The 26,216-nt window shown below is 46.1% G+C and overlaps 1 protein-coding gene across 1 annotated transcript; it reads right to left on the reverse strand.

The window, feature by feature from the left end:
* Positions 1-737: 737 nt before the first annotated feature.
* On the reverse strand, positions 738-25,614 carry CTSB (cathepsin B). Its single transcript, XM_081904319.1, has 10 exons — positions 25,459-25,614; positions 14,433-14,574; positions 12,306-12,391; positions 9,710-9,824; positions 7,783-7,901; positions 6,864-6,949; positions 5,713-5,859; positions 4,380-4,496; positions 2,885-3,013; positions 738-1,973 (listed from the first exon to the last, which is right to left on the reverse strand). Exons 2-10 carry the CDS (start codon positions 14,556-14,558, stop codon positions 1,876-1,878), a joined length of 1,023 nt encoding a protein of 340 aa, XP_081760445.1. The 5' UTR covers positions 14,559-14,574; positions 25,459-25,614; the 3' UTR covers positions 738-1,875.
* Positions 25,615-26,216: the final 602 nt, after the last annotated feature.

A 26,216-nucleotide genomic window follows, 5' to 3' on the forward strand; every position in this document is an offset into this window, starting at 1 on the left:
ATAAATCGGTACCGCTCCGGCGGGAAGGGAAACGGCGTTTCCGTGCGCTGCTCTGGTTTGCCAGAAGCGGCTTAGTCGTGCTGGCCACGTGAACCGGAAGCTGTACGCCGGCTCCCTCGGCCAGTAAAGTGAGATGAGCGCCGCAACCCGAGTCGGCCACGACTGGACCTAATGGTCAGGGGTCCCTTTACCTTTAAGATGTTTTGGACCATAGTTCCAATTGGGCTCAGCTATCACAACTGGAACTGTGGTACGAAATAACTGCAGAAGCCCAGTTGGTCAAAAGCTGGCCTGGTTCATGCCAAACAGACTCCACCCCTCCGAGCGCAATGTGGTTCAAAAGCCTGAAAATGTATGCATCCTCCCCCTCCCAAAATAGCAGCTCTAATATTCAGGCACAACCCTGAAGCACGTTCTTACCCTCAAAGAATTCTGGGTACTGTAGTTCGGCTCCTGCATAGCTACAGTCCTCAGCTACCCGTAACGAACTACAGCGCCCAGAATTCCTTGAGAGAACGAATGTGCTTTAAAAGGACAGCATTTTGTATATGGAGCTCCATAGTAAGGTTGGGGTTTATCATCACGCCAGTTTCTCCACCACCAGCAGCTAAGCAGGCAGGCAGGCACACAAGACCAGGAAGCCTAAAACTTTTACCCCAGAACTGCTGCATCATACATACCCAGGAAAACAAAACCATTTCTGGCCACAAGGGGGAAGAATAAGAACTTGCTATATAGCCAGGTAATGAGGCCTTTATTGTAGAGAGAAGAGACAAATTGACAAATCCTGTGATTGCAACAGCAGCCAATTGTAATACATGGTTCTTGTCAAATGCAAAAAGGGTGGGGTGGTATTTTGAGTTGGAAGATAGTGAAATGAGGAAGATTCGTGTATCTGTCTTATTCCCAACTGCTGGCTGCATGCTTTAGTTCATTTTCGTAAAAACACAACTTGGTAATTTGAAATAGCAAAAATAGGTTTGTTCTTTACGTAACTACCAGCTGCTCATGCACAAGCCCAGCTCTCCTAACAGAATAGGTGATTTTTAAAAAATTGAGTGTCATCACTTAACATCTTAATTTAAAAGCAAAACAAAGGCAGAGTTGTTCCCTCCTGCCGCTGTTAAATGCAATTATAATTGCAAGCTGGCTTTCAGGCACCAGCGAACATGATGGCACGGCAATCCCATAAAGTCAGATTAAAATAAATCAAACATTTCATATGGAGACTGCAACAGAGGAGGAGGAGCGCTTGGCTGTCTGTCGCACTTTTGGGGCTGGGTCGGTTCAGCAATAAGGCCATGGGCCTCTCAAACCGCCTCACTGTTCCCCCTACCCAATTTATGGGCATGTTGAGATGGAGGAAGGCAGGTGGGGAAACATACCCTTTTAACCTCTTGGCACTGGGATACAGCAGCCAAGGAACCGCCGCAAGGCTGTTGGATCAACTGTATTGGCTTTGAAGCAACTCAAGAGAAATTCCGGAGGATTGTTGCAATTAAGGCTTGGAAGTTTCAGATTATCATCAGTGAGGTGGTGAAAGAATGAATGGGGGTTGCATTCACTTCCACTTGTACTGGAAGACTCCCCAAATTCAGCTCTGCAAATTGTCTGTCGCTGGCAGCCCAGGAAGGCTTTGTGTCGAACCCAAGCTACGTGCCTCTCGGCTCCAAGGCAGACTCTGCCAGAGGGAGCAGCGCAACACAATTAAAAACCAAAAATTATCCGAAAGCTTTAATAATAAAAATAAAAAAAGCCAAAGTCTAAAATGTCTTGCATGAAACTTTCGCAACCCCGTCCGCTTATTTTCTCCACAGGTACGATCAATTGATTATTTGCAGAAGGGCTAACTGGCTGGATTCAAGAAAAGCGGTTTTACAGCTGTTTCCAGTACTGGCTGGTCCGAGGGATGCCAGCGACGATCTCAGATTCGATTCCACAGTGGTCCTCCCCGCGGAGAATTCTGAAGAAGCCTAGGAGGAACACAGAGGAATGCCTTAGTGAAGTGTCTCCAAGCCTGAGAGTTCTCAGCTAGGCAAAGAGAAGAAACCTTTTAAACCCTGGAGCGTTTTTGTGCAAGCGAGATGGGACACAGAAGCTGCCTTTTAACAATTCCTGACTGCTATGATTTGCATAAGTCAGGCATGTCCAAAGTCTGTTTCGGGGGCCTAAACCGGCCCGCTGGTCGGTTTAATCTGGCCCCTGTGGCAGTTTATTTCTCTCATATATATCTATGTTTTTTAACATGACATTTTCAACAATTATTAAACATACTTTTGTATCTTATACAATGTTTTTTTGACTTCCATCAATCACATCTGAAAATTTTCCAATCTTTTCACTTAATGCACATTTCTGACTTTCACTGTTACATTTAAATATCATAACTAATGTCTCTCTTCTTTGTGATATTTCTCCTTACAAAACTTCTTGTAGTCCTACTAATGTAAATTGTTGATTACAGTTGCTCTTCAGTGGCAGTTTATTTCTATTTTCCTTAAAAAAAACCCAACAACTTCAATCTTAAAAAAAGGTCAACAACTTCGGTCGGCCCTCATAGCCCTTCATTTCATCAAATCTGGCCCTCCTTGAAAAAAGTTTGGACACCCCTGGCATAAGACAAGGAATAGCTCATTGATTGGGTCTTGTTCCAGATACTCTCATTGACTTATGCAAATCACTACAGGTATTAGGCATTGTTTTTAATAATAAAAAAACACAAGCTACTCTTTGAAATCAAGCTGAGTGTCAGGTGTTTTCACGACAGCCTTGGCACCGAACAGTATACAAAGAAATGAAAGGCGCTTTTTCTCCTGCAAAGACACAGCCCAGCCACTCAGCAAGTTATCACCTGAACAAGCCAAGGCCCCGTAAGGCCACCTACCATTTTCACCCCAGTCGGTGTTCCAGGAGTTTGCAGCCAGCCAGTAGGGAGTGCCGTTGTCAACGCCCCAGCCGAGGATTCGGATCGCGTGGCCGCCAACTTGCTCTCCAGAGACATGCTGATATACGCCTGCAATAATGGAAGAAAGTGACTGTGTGATGGCCTGGGATTCGGACTCGGATGCTGAACCTGAGGGATCCCAGCCTGCACGGGATTCCCCGCCTCCAGAGCCAGCTGAGCCGGGGATGTGGCATGAGCCTGAAGGGTCCTCAACTGTGCTGGATCCTCAGGTGCAGGCACCAGCTGAGTCTGCTCTGACTCCTGAGGTGCTGGAGGCCCCATTGCCTGCAGGTGCTCCACTCTCAGCCCCGTCAGAGGAAGCTGAGGTTGCCTCTGGGTCCGGTAACCCTCCAGCCTCTCCTGAGCTGCAGAGGCTCAGGGCAGAGAGGCGGAGGGAACTAAGTTCCTGCAGGAGGAGTGCTCGCCTCCAGGCCAGGAGAGGTGAGTCACCAGAGGATCGGGGTTGCCCTATGCCTTGGGGCAGATAAAAGCTGGCCAGCCCCAGTCCCAAGTTGCGGGAGAAACATTGTTGGTTGCTAGTTCCTGCCTGAACCCTGTCCTGCTTTCCTGCCTAAGCTCCTGACCCGCCCTGGTTCCCTACTTGCAAGCCTGTTCCTGACTTCACCCGACTCCCTGCCCTGCACCCAGCTTCAGCTTCTACGGACTGCCTCCATGTTGCACCTTTGACCACGGACCGGACTTGGACCTTGCCTCTCGGGTAACCCATGGGACCAGCATAGACTGTAACTACATCTAAAAACCAAAATGAGCAAGGGACGTGGGATGGAGCAACTCCAGAGATGTTGATGTTGGCATCAGTCCGTCTCAAAAGACAATGGAGCGCGCCTCCAAGGGTAAAGTCAAACTGCTGTGTTAGCAGCACCTTGGGTGCAAGCTGGGCAGTGTGTATGGAGGTCCTGGGCTACCCAGATAACAAGACCCACCCGCTCGGCCTCGCTGATATGGTACAAATGAAAGCAAAGAAATACATCTGGCACCAGTTTGGTTCATAGCTGTCAACTTTCAGGTTTGTAAATAAGGGATCAGCAGCCTCAAAAATAAGGGATCAGCAGCCTCACCTGTCCTGGGGACAGTCTATGGGATTTCTAACAATCCAGGATAACAGCAGGAAATGGCGCTGGAATAAGGGAATTTCCCGCAAAAAAACGGAAGGTTGACCGCTATGGTTTGGTTCCAGGAGTTTCCAGAAGGAGGTATGCAAGGCACCATCCAACCACCTTAAGGACTCCACTTCATATTTGTGGAGAGTTTACCCATTTGCCTTTTCTTCTAGGGAAGAGGTGTGGCCCGAACAGACTCCCAGGGGCCAGGCAGAGAGGTCCAAAGGGCCACATCTAGCGCCTACCCCTGCTGTAGGAGTTAAAGCGCCAGGCAATTTATTCAGAAATAATTTTTAAAAACCCAATAGCCTTACCCGACTTGTACATGAGGAAGTCTGCATAAACGACGAAAGCTCCTTCCACCGGCCCGTTCTTGTAAATTTCAGCCTTTATCATATCCTCATTGGGGGGCACACCGTAGGAAGTTACACCTGCGGAGACAAGAGGAGGCAACCTACAAATCAGCAAGAATTCAAAGCATTTTTAAAAAAATCAAAATCAGATTTGAAGAGTTCCCACCTTCCCTTTGCTTGACCCGAGGTGCCCAGCTGGGATTCGAGTCACAGTAGCTGTGATTTCCTGAGGAGGCATCCTCAGGCCTTGTTTAAATCATAGGGACTAGAAACAAACGTTGAAGGACAGGAAAGGACGCCAAGACTATAACCTCCCCTGCTTGTCAGTCCTAACCAGCGTAGTCAATGACGCCAGGGATGATGAAGTCACACCCCTGGTCTATGAACTGCCTTTAGGAATAGCTGCTCAGCATGGCAGATGCGGGTGGCGCTGTGGTCTAAACCACAGAGCCTAGGGCGTGCCAATCGGAAGGTCGGCGGTTCAAATCCCCGCGACGGGATGAGCTCCCGTTGCTCGGTCCCTGCTCCTGCCAACCTAGCAGTTGGAAAGCACGTCAAAGTGCAAGTAGATAAATAGGTACCACTCAGGCGGGAAGGTAAACGGCGTTTCCGTGCGCTGCTCTGGTTCGCCAGAAGCGGCTTAGTCATGCTGGCCACATGACCTGGAAGCTGTATGCCGGCTCCCTCTGCCAATAAAGCAAGATGAGTGCCGCAACCCCAGAGTCGTCCGTGACTGGACCCAATGGTCAGGGGTCCCTTTACCTTTACAGCAGAACTGCATTCCCAAAAGGGACATACCTTAAGCACTAAATTAAATGTCAAGTCCTAAGACTGCAGGCTCTGTCATAATTAAAAACCTGTCCACATTAATCAGATTGTTTTTCTAGGGCTGCTGTTTCAAACAGGCTGCCCTGGGTGTCTGTACTGGATTCTAAAACAAGACACAAAATTAAATTGCAGCCCTTTAAAGCTTGCAGTCATTGCTTTACAATGCAAACAGCCTTTTAAGATTCCATCAGGCTGTGCCAAAGGGAGACAAAGGGAAGCAGGGCTGGTTTGTTGCCTCTGCTGGAACACAAGCACTTTTAATTTGCTCTTCCTTTCATTTGTTCTATTCCGCCAGGTCAATACAAGACCTCTTGTTAACCACAAACTAGTGGTGCCTGACCTTGGTGTTCTTTCCTCTACCTTCCACATCCCTTTTTCCTTCTGTGCCGTGTCTTTTATATTTCAAACCGGGGGACAAAGAACTGCATCGTTATTGCTGGCCTTTGCCAAGAAGCAATGCTGTTACCGTAGTGCTTGTCTTCTTTGTAGGATGGAGAATAGCCGTCTTCGCATTTTTTCGTGCACTCTGGGGTTTCGCCCCCTTCCCCGGTGCAGGGGGGTCGGGTTCCGTTGGTGTGGTGCTCACAAGGAGGGATAGAGTATGGCCTGCAGCCTGTTGGGAGAGGAGCAAAAATACAGAAGTCAAATTCCATCCAGGGGGGTCATAGGGCCAGAGACCCTGCAGCTGGGACACCAACATATCCTCCAGTCAAAAATAAAACATGCACATCTGCATAATTTTGTTCCCGCTCCACAATTCAGGCCCCAATGTGACTTTCTTTTTTGCAGGAAACGGCAGAACAGAACTATTTGCTTTAAGACATGCCTTCCTGATTTATTTATTTTTAAAGTAGCCAATTGCATATTAAAAGAGAAATGAAACCATGGCCATTTCCACCCCATACATTTAAATCACTCTTATACCAGAGGAACAGTTTTCACACAAGATTGTAAACAGGAACTTAAAAAGCCATGGATGTCTCCAAAATCCATCCTGAACAGGAATGTTTTAGCAGCTGGGCAGAAAGCCACAAGGGGGCAGATACTCTGTTTTATAATCTGCTTCTAGTTTATTGCTGACTTTTATTTTCTGAAAGTTTCTTAAAGGATTCTTTCTACCGATGTCACAATATAATCCCATTCTCTTTGTCAACAGCTTTGAGTTGCAGTTGTTTTTATTACAAGCAAGCCATGTTTAACTTTTCAGAAATAAATAAGTCAATAAGCATCATCTTCCAAAAACATCCTTCACAATCTCTTCCACATATCTGAAGAAGTGTGCGTGCACACGAAAGCTCATGCCAATAACAAACTTAGTTGGTCTCTAAGATGCTACTACTGGAAGGAATTTTGTAATTTTGTTCCACATACAAAACTCTCAAACACCCCCCAACACAGGGAATCCTAAGCAAACCATCTCCTGGACCACTGTAAACTCCCTGGCAGCATTAAACCCAGTTTACTGCTTCCAGTGGATGGAGGCAGCGTGCCTCTGATTCACAAGTGGGCATTTGTGTGTGTGTGTGTGTGCCCACATGGGTGTAGGACAAAGATAAAACCACTAGGTGGGGTGGAGGGCTGATGCAGTTTCTGTTTTGCTATGGGAGACAAACTCACCCACGTGGGAGTCGTAAAGGCCGCCAGACACCAGGCCCTTCTCAGTCCAATATTTCCAGGCAGCTGAAGGATAGCCTCCGTTACACCTGCAAGGAAGCAACGATTTATGCAATGCTATCGCGAAGATCCGTGGGGGAAATAAAGGCAGGGGTGGTTTTAACTGGAGGTCTGCAGAGCAAACCAATGTAGGTGAGCCTTTCAAAAGACTGCAGGACCAGGTTGGTGGATAACAGACTCTTTGGCAGCAGCCATTGATTGCACACCATTTCCTGTCCCATGTTAGCATTTCACTCCACCGTTGCTGATGTGTGACTGTTATATCACATGTCTGCGATTACAGTGGTACCTCAGGTTAAGTACTTAATTCGTTCTGGAGGTCTGTTCTTAACCTGAAACTGTTCTTAACCTGAAGCACCACTTAAGCTAATGGGGCCTCCCACTGCTGCCACGCCGCCGGAGCACGATTTATGTTCTCATCCTGAAGCAAAGTTCTTAACCTGCAGCACTATTTCTGGGTTAGAGGAGTCTGTAACCTGAAACGTATGTAACCTGAAACGTATATAACCTGAGGTACCACTGTACTTTCTAGGCTTGGGAAGCCTGAGAATGGAAGCTAGCCTTATCTCTTCTGCTCTGTTGTGTTTTTGTACTTTTTAACTTTCTGTTCTCTCTCGGAGCTGAAGAGGATGTTCGGCTTCTAGTTCGCAAACCGGAACACTGACTTCAAGGTTTGCGGCGTTGGGCAGCCAAAACGTTCCAAGAACGAAGCTGTTCAAAAACCAAGGTACAACTATATTCCTGAGTGGGGCAACTTCTCAAACAGAGAAAGGGCTTGGGTTGCTATTCTGGAAAGTCGGGATACAGAGGGAGCTGGGGGGTGGCTGTTCTGAAAGGTGAAGACACGGGAAAAAGAACTTACCCCATTCCACATTCAAAGCCGCAGCAAGAGAGCAGATCTTCTGCAGAGATCTCTACATTCACTTTGGTGTTGGTGTGGATACAAACCCGGTCAGAAATGGCCTCTACGGCACCAAAAGCCTGCAGAGAATGCAATCAAGAGAGAGAGAGAGAATAAGGAGTGGCCCAGCCAACTCTTGAAGAATAACCCCTTAGGCCTCACCCACAAAGCCAAACTATAATTAAATGAGTGCAATTGCATCTGTCCTCCATTACCATAAGCTTGCCTTTCCCCCTCCTTTTCCTACTGGAAATTCCTCGGGGCAGAGACTTGATTTAAATTTGCATATGTACATACTTTGGTTCTCAAACGCCGGAAACCCGGAAGTGTTCCGGGTTTTTAACGTTTTTCGGAAGCCGGACGTCCAATGCGGCTGTCGGCTATGGTTTCCAGGGCACCTGCACCAATCAGAAGCCGCGCCTTGGTTTTTGAACATTTCAGAAGTCAGACAGACTTCTGGAACAGATTAAGATTGGCGCTTTTGTTTTTGCTATTTATTTTGCGTTTTGGTGGCTTTTTCAGTTAATTTGTTTTTGTGACTGTGTGGAACCCAGTTCAGCTACTGATTTATCGATTGTGTGACTGCGGAAATTGATAAAAGCCCCCCATTCAAACAATGACTATCATCAGTGCAGGTAAGGAAAAAATAGTAATTTTTGTTTTTATCATCCACAATACTGTCTCATTTATTTTATGGTACAGTACATAGATTATTGCTTTCATTTGATGAATCAATGGCCTCATTAGATAGTAAAATCCATGATTGCTGTGTTAGGGGTGTTTTTTTTAAAGTCTGGAATGGATTAATCAGTTTTGCTTTACAGTACTTTCTATGGGAAAGCACGCCTTGGTTTTGGAATGGAATTCCGGAATGGATTAAGTTTGAGAACAAGGTACCACTGTATATGCTGCTTCCATAGGTTGGATACATTCCCAGCATAACTGAGCACTTTTTAAAAAGCACCACTTACCTCTCTCCGATTCAGATCTGTGGAACTTTATAAAAGTAATTTCAGCTTTGCCTGGGCTGTATGCACACCGAGTAATTGTATTAAAAGGATTTTTCAGAAAATATATATATATATATATAAATGATACAACAGCAGTGATCATATTGCGCCACACACAAGACTAGCCCTCTTCCATGCTTCCCCACCAATTCATGCGCAAACCTTTGTCTCAAACTATATCCATTCATTGCTATGAAATTTGCTTTTACAAAGCCTTTTAACAGAACGTAAAAACAGTTTTCAGAAACTGGTACAGTGGTACCTCGGGGTTAAATACGCTTCAGGTTACATACGCATCAGGTTACAGACTCCACTAACCCAGAAATAGTGCTTCAGGTTAAGAACAGAAATCGTGCACCGGCAGAACAGCAGTAGCAGGAGGCCCCGTTAGCTAAAGTGGTGCTTCAGGTTAAGAACAGTTTCAGGTTAAGAACGGACCACCGGAACGAATTAAGTACTTAACCCGAGGTACCACTGTACAGTCATACCTCGGGATAAATATGCCTCAGGATAAGTATTTTTGGGTTGCGCTCCGCGGCAACCCGGAAGTAATGGAGCACATTACTTCCGGTTTCGCCACTCGCACATGTGCAGACGGTCAAAATGACGTCATGCGCATGCGCGGAAGCGGTGAAACGCGACCCACACATATGCGTCTTACGTTCTATTCAGGATGCGAACGGGGCTCCGGAACGGATCCCATTCGCATCCAGAGGTACCACTGTATTCAGAAGTGTTGCTGCCTTCAAAATTGGAGGTAAAACATGGCCCTAAAAATAAATAAGGAAGGAAGGAAGAAAGAAAGAAAGACAATAGCAGATGTGGATCCCCTTAATTCATACCCTGGCAAAGGGGAGGCTTTAAAAGTCTTGTCTTACCCAGCAGGAACCACAAGAGCCCTGGTCTCTGATCTCACCGATGGTCGGACACTTTGGCCACTGCTCCCGTGAGTCAAAGCTTTCAGGCAGGACCAAGTCGTTGGAAAATCCAATCCTATGTGCATTTCAAAATTGGGAGTGAGGAAAGAGGAGCGACAGATTAACGTTCTGGGCATTCCTTCTGTTAAGTTGTGGTTGAACATATCAGACGACACAGCGATTCTTCAAACAGCCCTTGTTTATTCACAGGCCAGAAGAGAACTGAACTGAAGGGTTCAGTCAGCCTGCTTATATAGAGCTCCAGTACATAACTGTAACAATGTTCTAAAACTATCCAATCACTGAATGTCACTTTCGATCCCTTATTTGCATAACTATCTACAGTATCCCCCTGCTGACCCAGGGTGAGAACTTCAGTACATAACACCTTCTTTTTCCAGATCAAGACATGAAACAGAAACCAAGTCCAACCAAGAATTTAAAACAATGCCCTCTTGAAAAGGGGATGGGGGACAATTAGAATATGCAGCAGCAATGGGGGAAACTAGAATGAACCATGGAAGCAGGGGAAAGGGAAGCTGGTGATTAATGTATTGGTTTTGTACTTGAGGGAAGAAATTATAAATGCGGAAAGTATAAATAAAAAGGGGGGGAGAGAATACGATAAAGAATGCCCTTTGCATATGGAATCTGCTTTTAGAACAGGGATACTAGTCCTCATGAATAAATGAAAGTGTGTGTGTGTGTGTGTGTGTGTGTGTGTGTGTGTGTGAGAGAGAGAGAGAGAGAGAGAGAGAGAGAGAGAGAGAGAGAGAGGATCCAGATTTCATTCAAGAACTAATTTTAAACTCTCATCCCATTAACATTAAACAGGCCCATTCTCTGTATTGCTTTCAGCACCTGCTAAAACCCTCCTTCATTTCAGCAAGCTTACGCCGGCTTGCTATTTTATTATGCATTCTGAAACACCAGAGATTTACAGAAGATTGGAAGACGTATATGAATTATTTGAAGAGCAAGTATAATCAACAAATTATGCTAGTAGGACTACAAGAAGTTTTGTAAGGAGAAATATACGAAGTGTTACAAAGTAGGAAGACAAAGATATTGGTTATGAGTTTGAAATGTAATAGGGAAAGTAAGAAAATTTTCAGACAGGATTGATGAAAGTCAAAAAAAATTGAATAAGATGTAAAAGTATGTTTAATTACTGTTGAAAATGATATGTTAAAAAACTAATAGAAAATTATATATATATATATAAAAGAAACACCTAATTTTTATTATCGGCAGTTTGTGTTGTTGTTTTTTAATTGAAGGCAATGGTAGGTTATTATTATTTATTAAATTCATATACCCGTCCTTCATTCACAAGATCACAGGATGGTTCACAGAATAAAATTAGTTTTAATTAGCTAGTTGATGCAGGACACTTTTGTGAGAGGCAGGGAAGGGAAGCTCTCCCAGGGTGGGAAGGAGGCAAAAGCTGGGAGGGTCAACCTTTCTCTGTGTGGGACAAATTAAGATTTACCTGTTATAGAGAACTTTGTATTTCTCTCTCGCTCTCTCCCCCCCCCCTTTAGGTTAGTTTGTGTGTTTTTATTATTTCTTTAAAACTTTTCAGAATAACACTGCAATTTCCCAATGTTATTTATATTTCAATAAAAATGTGAACTTGCATGTTTGCTGTCTCTAAAATGATTATTTTAAGATTTGCACACTGCGTAGATGTTTTCTATCCAGTAAGAGTGGTATTAAAATTATGTTACTAAAAAGTAAAAAAACAACAACAACCCCACCCATACTGGTAATAAGACTGTTTCCCAGAACTCACTAAGTTAAAAACATGAAGTTGCTGAGATAAACTGCTGTTTCATAGGTCAGCAAACAGTTTTCCATTAGATTATCAGCTGCCACCGATATGTGTCTTGAAAGTCTCACCCACGCCAATTACCCAGTAATCCAAAAAGCCCAGAAAACTCACAGCCTGTTCCCCACCCGAAAGGTTAGGAATATAGGAAACCACCATAGACCTGTTGGAGGAATATTGGGATTCAATACCCAATATTCTGTGGGTTCAGCCTGGACAGCAAATAAGATCCAGACTGCAATTGTCAGTCAAAAAACATGTTTATTTAGGCGTTGCAGCGCCAGTGAGTTTCAGACAATAGCAAAGCTCTGTCAGTGGTTCCAGGGTATTGAACCTCAATATTTCCCCAACACACCAAGTCAAACCATTGTTCCATCTACCCAGCAGCTCTGCAGGGTTCTGAGACAAAACACCAACTATGGGATGGCAGGGGTTGAACCTGGAATCTTTTGCATGCAAAGCGTGACCAAATCCCTCCAGCAGCGATTTAAGATGATGGGAGGGGTCAGGAATAGCAAGGAACCCCAAAGGGATATTACTGCATTTATTAAATCAATTTCACATTTTGACAATATGGAATCCATATTTTGTTCCACTTAATATCTGAAGCATCGTCCTTATTAAAAAGCAGGCTAGTCCTGTGTCTGGAAACTGAATGGAGAAGTCCAGAGTTGCAGGAAATTCGTGCAGCCTTGAGTATCTAGAGGTAAGGAACAGAAAACTCACCTTTCTGGTAGTTTGGGGCCATGCAGGAATGTGCCACACAGCTTTTTCACATAGCTTAGGTCCACATTGTGGAAGTTGTGCCCAGCCTTTAAGAAAAGACAGAAGCGTGATTGTACAGTGATACCTTGGTTCTCGAACGGCTTAGTTGTCGAGCAACTTGGAACCCAAACGATGCAAACGTTCTGGTTTGCGAACTTTTTTTGGAAGCTGAACATGCTGCGATTTAAGTGTTACACTTTGAATTTGAGTGCCAGGCTTCCATTCTCAGCACTACACTGAGGTCTATCTGTTTTTGTTATTTATTTTTGTGGCTTTTTTTTTTGTGACTGTGTGGAACCCAGTTCAGCTACTGATTTATTGATTGTGTGACTGTGGAAATGGATAAAAGGTGCAAAGCCACTTTAGACAATGCAGGTAAGAAAAAAAAATACATTTTCATTTTTATCATCTACAATACTGTTGTTTTTTTACAGTACGGTACATTGTCATTTTGTGGGTCAATGGTCTCGTTAGATAGTACAATTCATGTCAAATTCTTGTTTTAGAGGTTGTTTTTAAAAGTCTGGAACGGATTAATCCAGTTTGCATTACTTTCTATGGGAAAGCGCACCTTGGTTTTGGAATGGACTTCCGGAACGGATTAAGTTTGAGAACCAAGCTAACACTATACACTCTCCAATAGTTATTGTTATTGTGCAGGAGTATCCTGCAGAATAGGGGACGCAGGTGGCGCTGTGGGTCAAAGCCTCAGCGCCTAGAACTTGCGATCGAAAGGTCAGCGGTTCGAATCCCTGCGGCGGGGTGCGCTCCCGCTGCTCGGTCCCAGCGCCTGCCAACCTAGCAGTTCGAAAGCACCTCCGGGTGCAAGTAGATAAATAGGGACCGCTTACCAGCGGGAAGGTAAACGGCGTTTCCGTGTGCGGCTCTGGCTCGCCAGAGCAGCGATGTCACACTGGCCATGTGACCCGGAAGTGTCTCCGGACAGCGCTGGCCCCTGGCCTCTTAAGTGAGATGGGCGCACAACCCCAGAGTCTGTCAAGACTGGCCCGTACGGGCAGGGGTACCTTTACCTTTACCTTTATCCTGCAGAATAGCCTTGTGATGAGGCTATCACTCCCCTCTCCACCCCTATGTTGAATTCACAGCTGAGAACTTGGCAGAAGGGCAGGTGACCTGAACTGGGAACCTCAGAAGAAACTGTAGGATAACCAGCCTCATAACCAAAGTGTTCAACTCTACTGAGAGCCAGTGTGGCGTAGTGGTTAAGAGTGGTAGTCTCGTAATCTGGGGAACCGGGTTCACGTCTCCGCTCCTCCACATGCAACTGCTGGGTGACCTTGGGCCAGTCACACTTCTTTGAAGTCTCTCAGCCCCACTCACCTCACAGAGTGTTTGTTGTGGGGGAGGAAGGGAAAGGAGAATGTTAGCCGCTTTGAGACTCCTTAAAGGGAGTGAAAGGCGGGACCATCAAATCCAAACTCCACTTCATTAAAGCTTGGAAGGGGTTAAAGCCATAGAGTAAGCTGTCCTGCCAGGCTTAGCTAAGTCAGACGCCCTTCACCTTGGAGGAAAGCAAGCCTGCCATTTTCCACTTGATCTGCAGCATGTTGAGAGGTTTTTTTAAAAAAAGGTCAGGAATGGGACATCTGCCTTACTGTCATCCCAGTGGGCAGATGATGATGATGATGATGATGATGATGATGATGATGATGATAATAATAATAATAATAATAATAATAATAATAATAATTTATTTGTACCCTACCCATCTGGATGGGTTTCCCCAGCCGCTCTGGGCGGCTTCCAACAAAGATTAAAAATACATTAAAATGTCACACATTAAAAACTTGCCTTCAGATGTCTTCTAAATGTCAGGTAGTAGTTTATCTCTTTGACATCTGATGGGAGGGCGTTCCACATGGCGGATGCCACTACCGAGAAGGCCCTCTGCCTGGTTCCCTGTAGCTTTGCTTCTCGCAGTGAGGGAACCGCCAGAAGGCCCTCGGCGCTGGACCTCAGCGTCCGGGCAGAATGATGGGGGTGGAGACGTTCCGTCAGGTATAACACTTCCTTCTCCTGCCAGTGTCACCCGCCATCCCAACTGGCCAGCCAAAAGTTGGTACTTACCTGCCAGGTAGTGTTCAACTTATTGATGTAGTTGACCATGTCGTGAGAGAGAGGGGGGAAGATGGGGACATTGCGAGCGCCCGTAAGGACCACCAGGAGACACAGAGATACCACGGACCGCCACATTTTGGAAACTGGAACCCTAAGGGGTGGGGAAAAAGAATGGAAGCAAATTTAAGTTGCATGACTGATAAACTGCCAAATACGAACGAACAAGAAAGCTACACATCACTCTTTTAAAAAGAGCATATCAATGTTATAAGTAATTATGGGCATGCATCTTTTTGACTAATGCTATCTTGCCTGGGGGTGGTTTTGCATACTGCAGTCAACAGTCTTGGGCTATTGACTAGCCAGAGATCTCAGCTCACTGTATATAAAAATGCATCGTGCAATCTGGACCAATTAAAGAGAGATAAGATTTTCATTTTGCTTGAGGAAGAGGCACACAGGAGACAAGAGTTTTTCAATGGTGCATCTAGGAAGTCAGTGAAACCAGATGAGCAGGTAGGGGTGGAAGTGATGTCATATTAAGAAACCCCTCTGGCCTTCAGAAGGTGTGTAAGGCAAAGTATATGACGAGTGTGTGTTGTTTTTTAACCACAAACTTGGGTGAGCTAGAAGAGTAAAAAAAAACATCTCATGGAAAGTCTGCAGTGATCATGGAGCCCAAGAAAGTAAAATCTCTCACTGCCTCCATTTCTTCCCCTTCTATTTGCAAGGAGGTGATGGACCCAATGGCCATGATCCATATTTTGTTTAGGCAACCCCATATTAAAACATGTATAATGTTGGTGTGAGTTTTAATCTGCTTTTCAGTTTATTTCTGCTTTTGCTTAATTTTGGAAATAGTTGTTTTTATCTTTCTTTCTTTTTTTCTTCACCCCCTGATAATATCATTGTTTTCTTATTTTTGTAAAATTCACTAGTAAGCAGAACAATTTAGGGGATTGCAGTGGAACTTCCCCTCTGAACTTCCCAGAACCCTCCCTCTTTTAATTTTAATATTTCACTCGCAAGTCCCACTTCCTTAAAAGCAGTGGGGAAGTTAGAGGCAGTGGGAATGAGCTTTATGTGTTCAATTTAGTGTTGCAACTTTTAAAACATAACCAGGCTGGTGTCTGTCTGGCTTGCTCTCGGTGCAATTCAGCAAAAAGTGACGGCCTGTTTTCCTGCATGTGACTTGGGTTCTGAGATAATGCAAAACCCAAGACGCTTTAGCTGATCTCTGAGTTGCAAAATGTGCTTGCCTGTCTTTAGATAAGAGTCTGTCGCCTCCAAGAGAGGTTTGCAAGCACCATGGCTCCTTTCCCTTACATCAGACAAGCAAGATCGCAGCTAATCCTGTCTGTGTCAACTGACCACTAGTGCACCTGAAAGAATCCTAACCTGAGCCAGAGGACAGCTGACTGGTCAAAACCAAATACCATTTCAGGGGTGATGTTATCACCAAGGCTTGAAATCTGTTTGGGTCATACTGCTTCCTAGTGGAGGCTTGCTAACCTAAATACAGTGGTACCTCAGGTTAAGTACTTAATTCATTCCGGAGGTCTGTACTTAACCTGAAACTGTTCTTAACCTGAAGCACCACTTTAGCTAATGGGACCTCCTGAATTTTACAAAAATAAGAAAACAATGAAATTATCAGGGAGTGAAGAAAAAAAGAAAGAAAGCTAAAAACAACTATTTCCAAAAATAAGCAAAAGCAGGAATAAACTGAAAAGCAGATTAAAGCTCACACCAACATTATACATGTTTTAATATGGGGTTGCCTAAACAAAATATGGATCATGGCCATTGGGTCAATCACCTCCTTGCAAATAGAAGGGGAAGAAATGGAGGCAGTGAGAGATTTTACTTTCTTGGGCTCCATGATCACTGCAGATGGTGACAGCAGTCACGAAATTAAGAGACGCCTGCTTCTTGGGAGAAAAGCAATGACAAGCCTAGACAGCTTCTTTAAAAGCAGAGACATCACCTTGTCAACAAAGGTCCGTATAGTTAAAGCTATGGTTTTCCCGGTAGTGATGTATGGAAGTGAGAGCTGGACCATATAGAAGACTGATCGCCGAAGAATAGATGCTTTTGAATTATGGTGCTGGAGGAGACTCGAGAGTCCCATGGACTGCAAGAAGATCCAACCTATCCATTCTGAAGGAAATCAGCCCTGAGTGCTCACTGGAAGGACAGATCCTGAAGCTGAGGCTCCAATACGTTGGCCACCTCATGAGAAGAGAAGACTCCCTGGAAAAGACCCTGATGTTGGGAAAGATGGAGGGCACAAGGAGAAGGGGACGGCAGAGGACGAGATGGTGGGACAGTGTTCTCGAAGCTACCAGCATGAGTTTGACCAAACTGCGGGAGGCAGTGGAAGACAGAAGTGCCTGGCGTGCTCTGGTCCAGGGGGCCACGAAGAGTTGGACACGACTAAGCGACTAAACAACAACAAACAAAATATGTTTTTGTCAACAGGCAGGGAGTTCCAAAGTGTTACAGATGTTGCCACACTAAGATTTGTGGGGTGGGACCCTAGTGTCCTGCTAGCTCCCTGGCCCTGCCAAGGAAAACCCAAATTATGCACACATTCAGTCTGCATAGTTTACAGACCAAAGTCAACTTTCCTTGCCACTCGGTTTGTACTATAGCTCAGTTGGTTAGAGCATGGTGTCGATAATGCCAAGGTTGCAGGTTCAATCACCGTATGGGTCATATTCCTGCAGTTGACCCTCCTCCTTTTTAAGCTCCTGTCTGCTCCCAATGAGATCCTCAAGTGTTCTGCCGAACTCAGAAACTTGACACAGGACAGTTTGAAAGACAGTTACTCTGTGGGGAGACTGGGAGATTTATCACAGCACCAGCTGCTTCACTCAAAGATGCTTCAATAGTTAGGTTGTGCCCTTGTCAATTTCCCCATTTCACATGCACACATGTTGATGAGCTGCAGTACAGAAGCGTCTTTAAAAACAGCTCCATGAACAGATGAGCAAGGAGAAACTCTCTGGTTACAAGGCTGAGAATACCCAAGCTGTACAACCTGCAACTTTCATTTCTTCCTTGCAGAGGAGAGTTCTTCCTCTTCCGTCAGCCGATGACTCACTCGACTTCGCTATCACGCTCAAACACACAGCAACCAAGAGCCCATAAACACTCTCAGGCAGAAATATTCACTGCTTGAAATATGGCGTCCCTCAGACCTGTAAGCTCTCTAGATGTTGTCTGACTCCAAAATTCGTCAGATGATGACCTATGCCACAAACTAGATTTAATGAACACTCATATCAGAGTGTTTTGTAAACTGATAGCCATAGCCGTTTATATACTAACCTTTTATGCTCTTCCTTATCTGTTTAACGCTCCTAACCCTTCTTTTAGATTCTTATACAGCGGTACCTTGAGTTAAGAACTTAATTCGTTCTGGAGTTCCGTTCTTAACCTGAAACTGTTCTTAACTTGAGGTACCATTTTAGCTAATGGGGCTTCCCACTGCCGCCACCGCACGATTTCTGTTCTCATCCTGAAGCAAAGTTCTCAACCCGAGGTACTATTTCTGGGTTAGCGGAGTATGTAACCTGAAGCGTCTGTAACCCGAGGTACCACTGTAGTCTTTTATATGTACCTTCTGTTTTAATCATTTTAGCTTTCCAAAACGTTTTACACATTTTAAATGAATGTACCCCACCCTACTTATGCTGGTCTATAACCGTAATAAATATTTGATTGATTAACTGGGTTGGGCTTGCTCCCCTGCCTGAAATCCTCAAGAGCTGCTTGCTGCCAATCAGTGTAGACAGTATTGCGCTAGATCAGGCATCCCCAAACTCGGCCCTTCAGATGTTTTGGGACTACAATTCCCATCATCCCTGACCACTGGTCCTGTCAGCGAGGGATGATGGGAGTTGTAGTCCCAAAACATCTGGAGGGCTGAGTTTGGGGATGCCTGAGCTAGGTGGACAAATGTCTTGGTACATACACAGCACTTTCCAGTGGAGGAAAGTCATAATGTTAAGCGTGAGCTTGAGGATAATCTTCACCCAAACCTGCTACTGCATCTCCAAGACTTTTTTAAGGCAGGTTTAAAGTCAGGTTTCCTGAGACACATGTACTTGAAATGGGACTTTTATGGATGTGGTTGAGAAATCCCTGAGAAATGACACCAAGACAGAAAGCACCATCTGCCAGTGCTCTTTTATTTTTTTAAAATGCAATCGGCGATGAATGTCCATTATAAAAAGTTGCACGTAGGAGATAGTTTAAAGGGGGAACCAGAGGAGAATTAACAAAACCCTCAAGATGAGGCGTGCAAGCCTCGAACAAAGGATCCAAGAATTAAGAAGATGAGCGAAGGACTGCTTCTTCCAACCTCCTCCCAAGTTAAAACAAGTCACAACCAACTCGTGACTTCGCCAGAGACAATAGGAACAAGCAGACTTTGGACTGTATTTACGATTGGAGTTTATCTTGAACCCGTTTACGCAGGCCACTTCTCTCCCCTCCCTGCCCCAGTAAAAACGAACATAAATCCTTCTAAACACACAACACACAACACACAAGGCCCAGCTCTTCAAAAAGCAAGCAGAGGTGGAAAGACAGCCAGAAATCTGGGTCACACAGCCCAGATTTGTGGTTCTGAAGAGATTTTTCACGGTGAGCGTCTTCCCCCCCTCTCCCAGATACATCCAAGAAGAGCTTGTTTATGTTGTCCTTAAGACAGGTGGGTTTTCAAGCTTTCCACATCACAGAAAGGGATTTTTAAGCTGTGATTCCTGCACTGATGGTGCTTCCAACTCTACAAATCTGCTGGGAAGCCTCTGCTTCATCCGACATAACCCCACAAGGATTCTGGACCATGCTTTGTGTTCCTCAGCCTTCTTCAACCTGGTATTTAGGACTCTGGTTCCCATCACCCTGACCACTATGCATGCTGGTCGGGCTGGCTGATGAAAGCTAAGGAGCCCAGTGAAAAAAATAAACTAAGGTCTTATATATATAATAAACGTTCATGGATTTGCCAGGCAAACACATACATAAATGTATGGGTCACATGTCTGAGGCAGCACAGGAGGGCAGCCCTGGAGCCATTTTGGCTCCCAAACTGGCCAAATGTTTTCTCTGCAAGGTCAAAGGAAAATGGAAAAGCCTCCCCATTGTCTTTTCATTCACAAAACCTGTCTTAAGGGTATAGGTAAAGGTACCCCTGCCCGTACGGGCCAGTCGTGTCCGACTCTAGGGTTGTGTGCTCATCTCACTCTAGAGGCCGGGAGCCAGTGCTGTCCGGAGACACTTCCGGGTCACGTGGCCAGCGTGACAAGCTGCATCTGGCGAGCGAGCACCGCACACAGAAACGTCGTTTACCTTCCCACTGGTAAGCGGTCCCTATTTATCTACTTGCACCCGGGGGTGCTTTCGAACTGCTAGGTTGGCAGGAGCTGGGACCGAACGACGGGAGCGCACCCCACCGCAGGGATTCGAACCGCCGACCATGCGATCGGCAAGTCCTAGGTGCTGAGGTTTTACCCACAGCGCCACCCGCGTCGTCTTAAGGGTATATCTCTGTATAAATAGGGTGGCGGTTAGGCATTGGTATTGTTTTGTAGATGGAAGAGGGGAGGAAGCGCCATCACCTCCCATTGCGGGTGGTGTGGCCCCACCCGAAGCCTGGGGAGGTGAGGGCCTAAGCCACGCCCCCTATTGGTGACCCCGCGAGAGTTCCTAGTTGATGTGCAGGACTCCCCCTACTGGTGGTTAACCCTTCCTGGACTTCAAGCGGACAGACTGAAGCCGGATAGTCGGTTAGGACCAATGCCTAAGCCAATACCACTCATCACCTGTAACCAATAAAGTTGTGGCCCATTAACCTTAATAATAGTGCCATGTGTCTTTATTTCCACTTGGGGGGGGCAGGAAATCGGCCCGCAATTAGCCCAACTGCAAATCCCATTCGCTGCTCAGCCAACTGACGCCTACTGTGCCCCTTCCCCAACAAGACATGTCATGGCTGCTCCAGGAAACCAAAATGTCAGCTCAAACCACAGGAGCCAGCCAAAAAAAGATCTCGTCCGGTGTCTGAGCTGGTGAAGCTGTGGAGAGTGGAACAGAGATGTGAGGGTTGAGTGGGTGGAAATCTCTGGGCCTCAGGCTAGGAGAACTTCCACAGATCAGCAAGAGGTTTTTTTCCACCCGCAGGCCCTAGGCTGCCTTTCATGCCATTTCTCCTTTCTCCTGCTAAAGGAGTTGCCAGGCCTTCAGTGGAACTCCATAGATGCTCAGCCAGTAGAGCCTGGTACTCTTATTATCAGGGTTGTGGATTCGAGTCCTACGTTTGGCAAAAGATTCCAGCATTCCAAGGGGTTGGACTAGATGACCGTCGTGGTCCCTTCCCACTCTAAAATTCTATGATCTGCAACCAACCTGCCAAAGGGCTCCAATTTAAAGGAGACGCACCCATGTAGGAGCATAGGAAGATGCCACCTTCCATGTCAGACACCACTGGCCCATCTACCTTAGTACTGTCTGCACTGACTGGCAGCATCTCTCCAGGGATTGAACCTGAGACCTTCTGCATGCAACTGTTGTGCCACTGAGCCCTTCCTAGTGTCTCCCTATCACTGGGTACAGTTTCTGAATAATAATAATAATAATAAATTATTATTATTATTACTATTATTACTATTATTACTATTATTATTATTTATTTGCACCCTGCCCATCAGGCTGGATTTCCCAGCCACTCTGGGCCGCTCCCAATAGAATATTAAAAATGTGATAAAACACCAAACATTAAAAACTTCCCGAAACAGGGCTGCCTTCAGATGTCTTCTAAAAGGTGTGAAGTTCTTTACCTCCTTGACATCTGATGGGGGAGTGTTCCACAGGGAGGGAGCCACTACCGAGAAGGCCCTCTGCCTGGTTCCCTGTAACCTGGCTTCTCGCAGGGCAGAATGATGATGTCCGGGCAGAATGATGGAGGTGGAGACGCTCCTTCAGGTATACTGGGCCGAGGCCGTTTAGGGCTTTAAAAGTCAGCACCAACACTTTGAATTGTGCTTGGAAACACACTGGGAGCCAATGTAGATCTTTCAGGACCGGTGTTATATGGTCTCGGCAGCCACTCCCAGTCACCAGTCTATCTGCCACATTCCTGATTAGTTGTAGTTTCCGGGTCACCTTCAAAGGTAGCCCCACATAGAGCACATTGCAGTAGTCCAAGTGAGATAACTAGAACATGCACCACTCTGGTGAGACAGTCTGCGGGCAGGTACGGTCTCAGCCTGCGTACCAGATGGAGCTGGTAGACCTGCGCCTCCATGGACAGCTGTTCAGGGGTGGCATGCAAAACTCTTGAGATTTATACCTACAGACACTAGTTAAATACAGATCAGGTGGGCCCTTTTGTTTTTCTTCCATCATGGACACCTCCCACCAGACTCCTCCCTTTTTTTTTTTTTTTTTTTTTTTTGCAAATAACAGAGCACTCCCCACCAATACACTAGCTAGACACAAGCTCACATTTCCTGGAAATTACATCAGTTTGTTTGCTTGGCTTGGGACCAGATGGGTTGCCTTTTCAAATCTTTTTGCCGCTAAGAAAAGCCAGACCACAGAAACCTCTACATAGGAAGAAGCAGCAGCTTCCTGATATAAAGTCAGGCTACTAAGTCCACTGAGCTCAGAATTAGTCACACCTGTGGTTCCCAAACATTTTCAGGAGATTGCCATCTTGGTTCCACAAACTCATTTCCAGAGCCCTCTCCTATAAACAGAATAGCGGTTTGCACAACTCGCTAAGGAAGAAAAGACACAACAAAATTGAAAGCAGCAGCAATTAACTGCACACTTCCTCAAAATCCACTTAGAACTATTAATTAATTAGAGTTGGAACCACTGATCTAGGGGTCATCCAGCCCAACCCCCTTCCGACGCCACAATTCTATGATTCTATTACTAACCTTGAGAGGGACACTGTACTTCTATTGAGGCAGCCTAGAACTGCATAACTTTTTTTTGCTGCTGCTTCACGTGAAGCTTGCTGTCTACTAAGACCCCTAGATCAGTGGTTCCCAACCTTTTTTGGGCCATGCCCCACTTAACATCTCTAAAATGCTGATTCCTCCCACAGTGACATATACCATACTTTTCGCTCTATAAGACGCACCAGCCCATAAGATGCACCTAGTTTTTGGAGGAGGAAAACAAGAAAAAAAATATTCTGAATCTCAGAAACCAGAACAGCAAGAGGGATCGCTAGCAGTGAAAGCAGCAATCCCTCTTGCTGTTCTGGCTTCTGGGATAGCTGCGCAGCCTGCACTCGCTCCATAAGATGCACACACATTTCCCCTTACTTTTTAGGAGGGAAAAAGTGAATCTTATAGAGCAAAAAATACAGTCATTCTTATTACAGTGGTTACCTCTGGTTGCGGACACGACCTGTTCCGGGGTGTCATTCGCACCCCAAAAAGTCCATAACCAGAGTGGCGCTTCTGCGCATGTGCGAAGCGCAATAGAGTGCTCCTGCGCACGTGCGAACCATGCAAAACGCTTCTGCGCATGCAGCAAAACCCAGAAGTAAACACATCCAGGTTTGCCACGTTCTTAACCCCCCCAAAAATGCAACATGAAGCGTTCGCAGGAAGAGGTATGACTGCATTCAAAGTCTAAAAGGCTTCGTCCAAACAAGCTTTCAAATTGCCCCCCTTAAAAATCAAATTGCCCCCCTAGATCCTTTTCATGCTACTTAAAAAGCTTAAAAATAAAACCAGAACTGCCCTGGATAAAGGGCAATTGGATCATCTGACTAAAGCTGCAAGCTTAAATAAGCTTATCAACACTCAAATGCTACTGAGGCTTCCTTAGAAACCTTTTTTTTTTTTTTGGAGCAGGCCTCGAGTTTCAAAATCAGATATATAAGAAGCCCCACCCTTGGAGAAGATCTTCCTCCTCCTGCTTGCCATCTCTCCTCTCTCGCACACAAAAAACAGCCGTCCAGGACAACACCAACGGTTCAATTCCAGTCTTCCCTCCAGCCCAAACATGCATTATGAGACTAGATTAGCAATTTTTTTTCAGCCAACGGTATGTGTGTGTGTATATATATTATACAAACAGGCAGTGCCACTGGTCAACTCCCCTAAGGTCAGGCCACAAAACCTGTTATGGGTCCCAGAATGTGCAATATGTTCAGAGTAATGGGAACTGGGGTTAAGCAGGCAGAGAGGAGATATTGGATTTTCAGCTTCCATCAGCAAAATCTGGCAGGCCACAGTTTGTCCCAACTCTGGTTAAGAGAAGGAGGATGGCATCGTTGCCAACTTCAATATTATGAATGTAAAAGGTAAAGGTAAAGGGTCCCCTGATCATTAGGTCCAGTCGCAGACGACTCTGGGGTTGCAGCGCTCATCTCGCTTTATTGGCCAAGGGAGCCGGCATACAGCTTCCGGGTCATGTGGCCAGCATGACTAAGCTGCTTCTGGCAAACCAGAGCAGCGCAAGGAAACGCCGTTTACCTTCCCGCCAGAATGGTACCTATTTATCTACTTGTACTTTGATGTGCTTTCGAACTGCTAGGTTGGCAGGAGCAGGGACCGAGCTGAACCGTGACCTTCTGATCGGCAAGCCCTAGGCTCTGTGGTTTAACCCAGAGTACCACCCACGTCCTTTATTTAACATACTTTTAGCAAAACAATTATTTAGAAGCGAAGGGTTGGTGTGGCCCCACTTTCAAGACAGCCCCTCCCAATATATTTGATTTACACCCCACCTACTCTCCAAGGATTTCCAGGTGGGTTATATAGTTCTCCCCCTCCCCATTTTATACTCGCAACAACCGTGTGAAGTCTTATTTTTTTATTATTATTAATTAAATTTGCATACTGCCCTATACCCGCAGCTCTCAAGAAAGAAAAGTAGGTAAGATTGGCTAGCCCAAAGCCACACCCAGTAGCCTTCATGGCTGAGCAGGCGATTTGAACTCTGCTTTTTCAGGTCCTAGACAAACACTCCAGGGGTCCGCAAGGTTTACCTTGCCTGGGCCAGTTCACTCCAGCAGAGATCCCTCCATGGGCCAGATCATGCGCGCATGTGAGCATGCACAGCTGCGATTTCTGGCGTCTGTCTGTGCAGACACAATTTTCAATGTCTGCATCTGCACAGAAGCCATTTTTGGCATCTGAGCATGTGCAGACATGATTTCCGGCACCACGAAAGTGGTCCCCTGCACCAGTTTAGTGCACTGTGTGAGGACTCACCGAGCGGGCGGCTCGGTTCGGGGGCCGGTTAAACGACCCCCATGGGCCGCTTATGGCCCATGGGTCTTAGGTTACCTACCCCTGCTCTAACCACTACACCCCCACTGCCTTTGCAATATATTTGCACATATATGTGGAAAACCTGCTGGAGCATAGCAACTGGAGGTGGGAGGAAAACAAAACCTGTTTGTATAACAGAGGGAAGCGTTGCATATGAGTGAGCCCGGGACACGAAAGCGTGTACAGAAGGCCCTCCCAAGACAGACACCCAGACACTTTTCACCCCCAGGTACCTTGAAGTCTACTTCTCCTCCCATCCCACCCCACCCCCGCCAAAAAAACCCCCAACCGCTTCATCGGTTTCCTTTAGGGAAGGAAGGAATCAAATCAGATTCGCCAAACTCTTTTGCAAACCTGCTGTAACTGTTGCAAAACAAAACAAGAGGCCGGATTTACAGAGTCTGAAGGTTAGCTTTGGTTACTCTTAAAAAACAACAAACCAACAAAGCGGGTTTTTGAGTCATGGGCGCGCACACTCTTTACCGGCGAGTAAGCGGGGAACATGGGGCCGACCCCCGCGGCACTTGCTGAAAATTTGGGAAAGGAATTTTTTGGCAAAAGGAGAGGGAAGGGTCCCACGCCTTGCGCAATATTGCAAACCTCTCCACCCTGGCCACTTCCTCCTCTTCCTCCTTCTCGCACCCTAATAGACACCCTCAGCAGCCAGGTCGGCCAGGATCGGGGCCACGCCCTGCCCTAAGGAAGGAGTAAAGTGCTGTTCTTACCTGAGATGGAAGTGGATCTGAGCCAAGCTGAGAAAGCCGGAGAGTTCAGGTCCCCCCCTATATAAGCGCAGCTGCCGGTTGGGTCGTCTCGGTTGCGCAGCCGAGGCTCCTCCTGCTGACTCAGCCCACGTGGGCGCTGCGCCTCTCCGGCAGCTGACCCGGCAGCACGTGATTCCCCACCCCTCCCTCCTTCCTCCCCCACCCACCCACCCCATAGATAAATCATGTGATCGTTGCTTGGCTTGCAAAGATGGGTGGCGCGCCCATCTCTCCAAAGCGCAAAGGGGCGCTTTCGAATTCGACCGTTTGTTTTACTCCCAAGTAAACGCTGCGGGTGTCGATGGGGCATGATTGGGGCGGAGGGGAGGTTGACCAAGGATTGCGCGCACAGAGGCAGCCCGCCGGGCCCGATCCTGCACACCCCTCTTTTCCCCACCCTTTCCATGATTATAAAAATAATGCTATGGTATGGAGATAAGGGGACGAGGAAGATTTTTCTCCCTGTCTCGGAGCAGTCGTGGGCGCCCCAATGAAGTTAAATGGTGGGAGCTTCGTGATAGATTAAAAATAGGCGGAATAGTTCAAGTCCCTAGAGCATGAGACTCAGTCTTAAGCTAAGGTTGTGGGTTCGAATGCCGCACAGGGCAAAAAAATATAAAATCCTGCATTGTAGGGAGTTGTTCTAGATAACCCTCATAGTCCCTTCCAATTCCACAGTTCTATGATTCTGTGAAAGGGCTTCTTCCCGCAGGATGTTA

The sequence above is a fragment of the Podarcis melisellensis genome (genome assembly GCF_964234715.1).
Source record: "Podarcis melisellensis genome assembly, chromosome: 3".
Taxonomy (NCBI): domain Eukaryota; kingdom Metazoa; phylum Chordata; class Lepidosauria; order Squamata; family Lacertidae; genus Podarcis; species Podarcis melisellensis.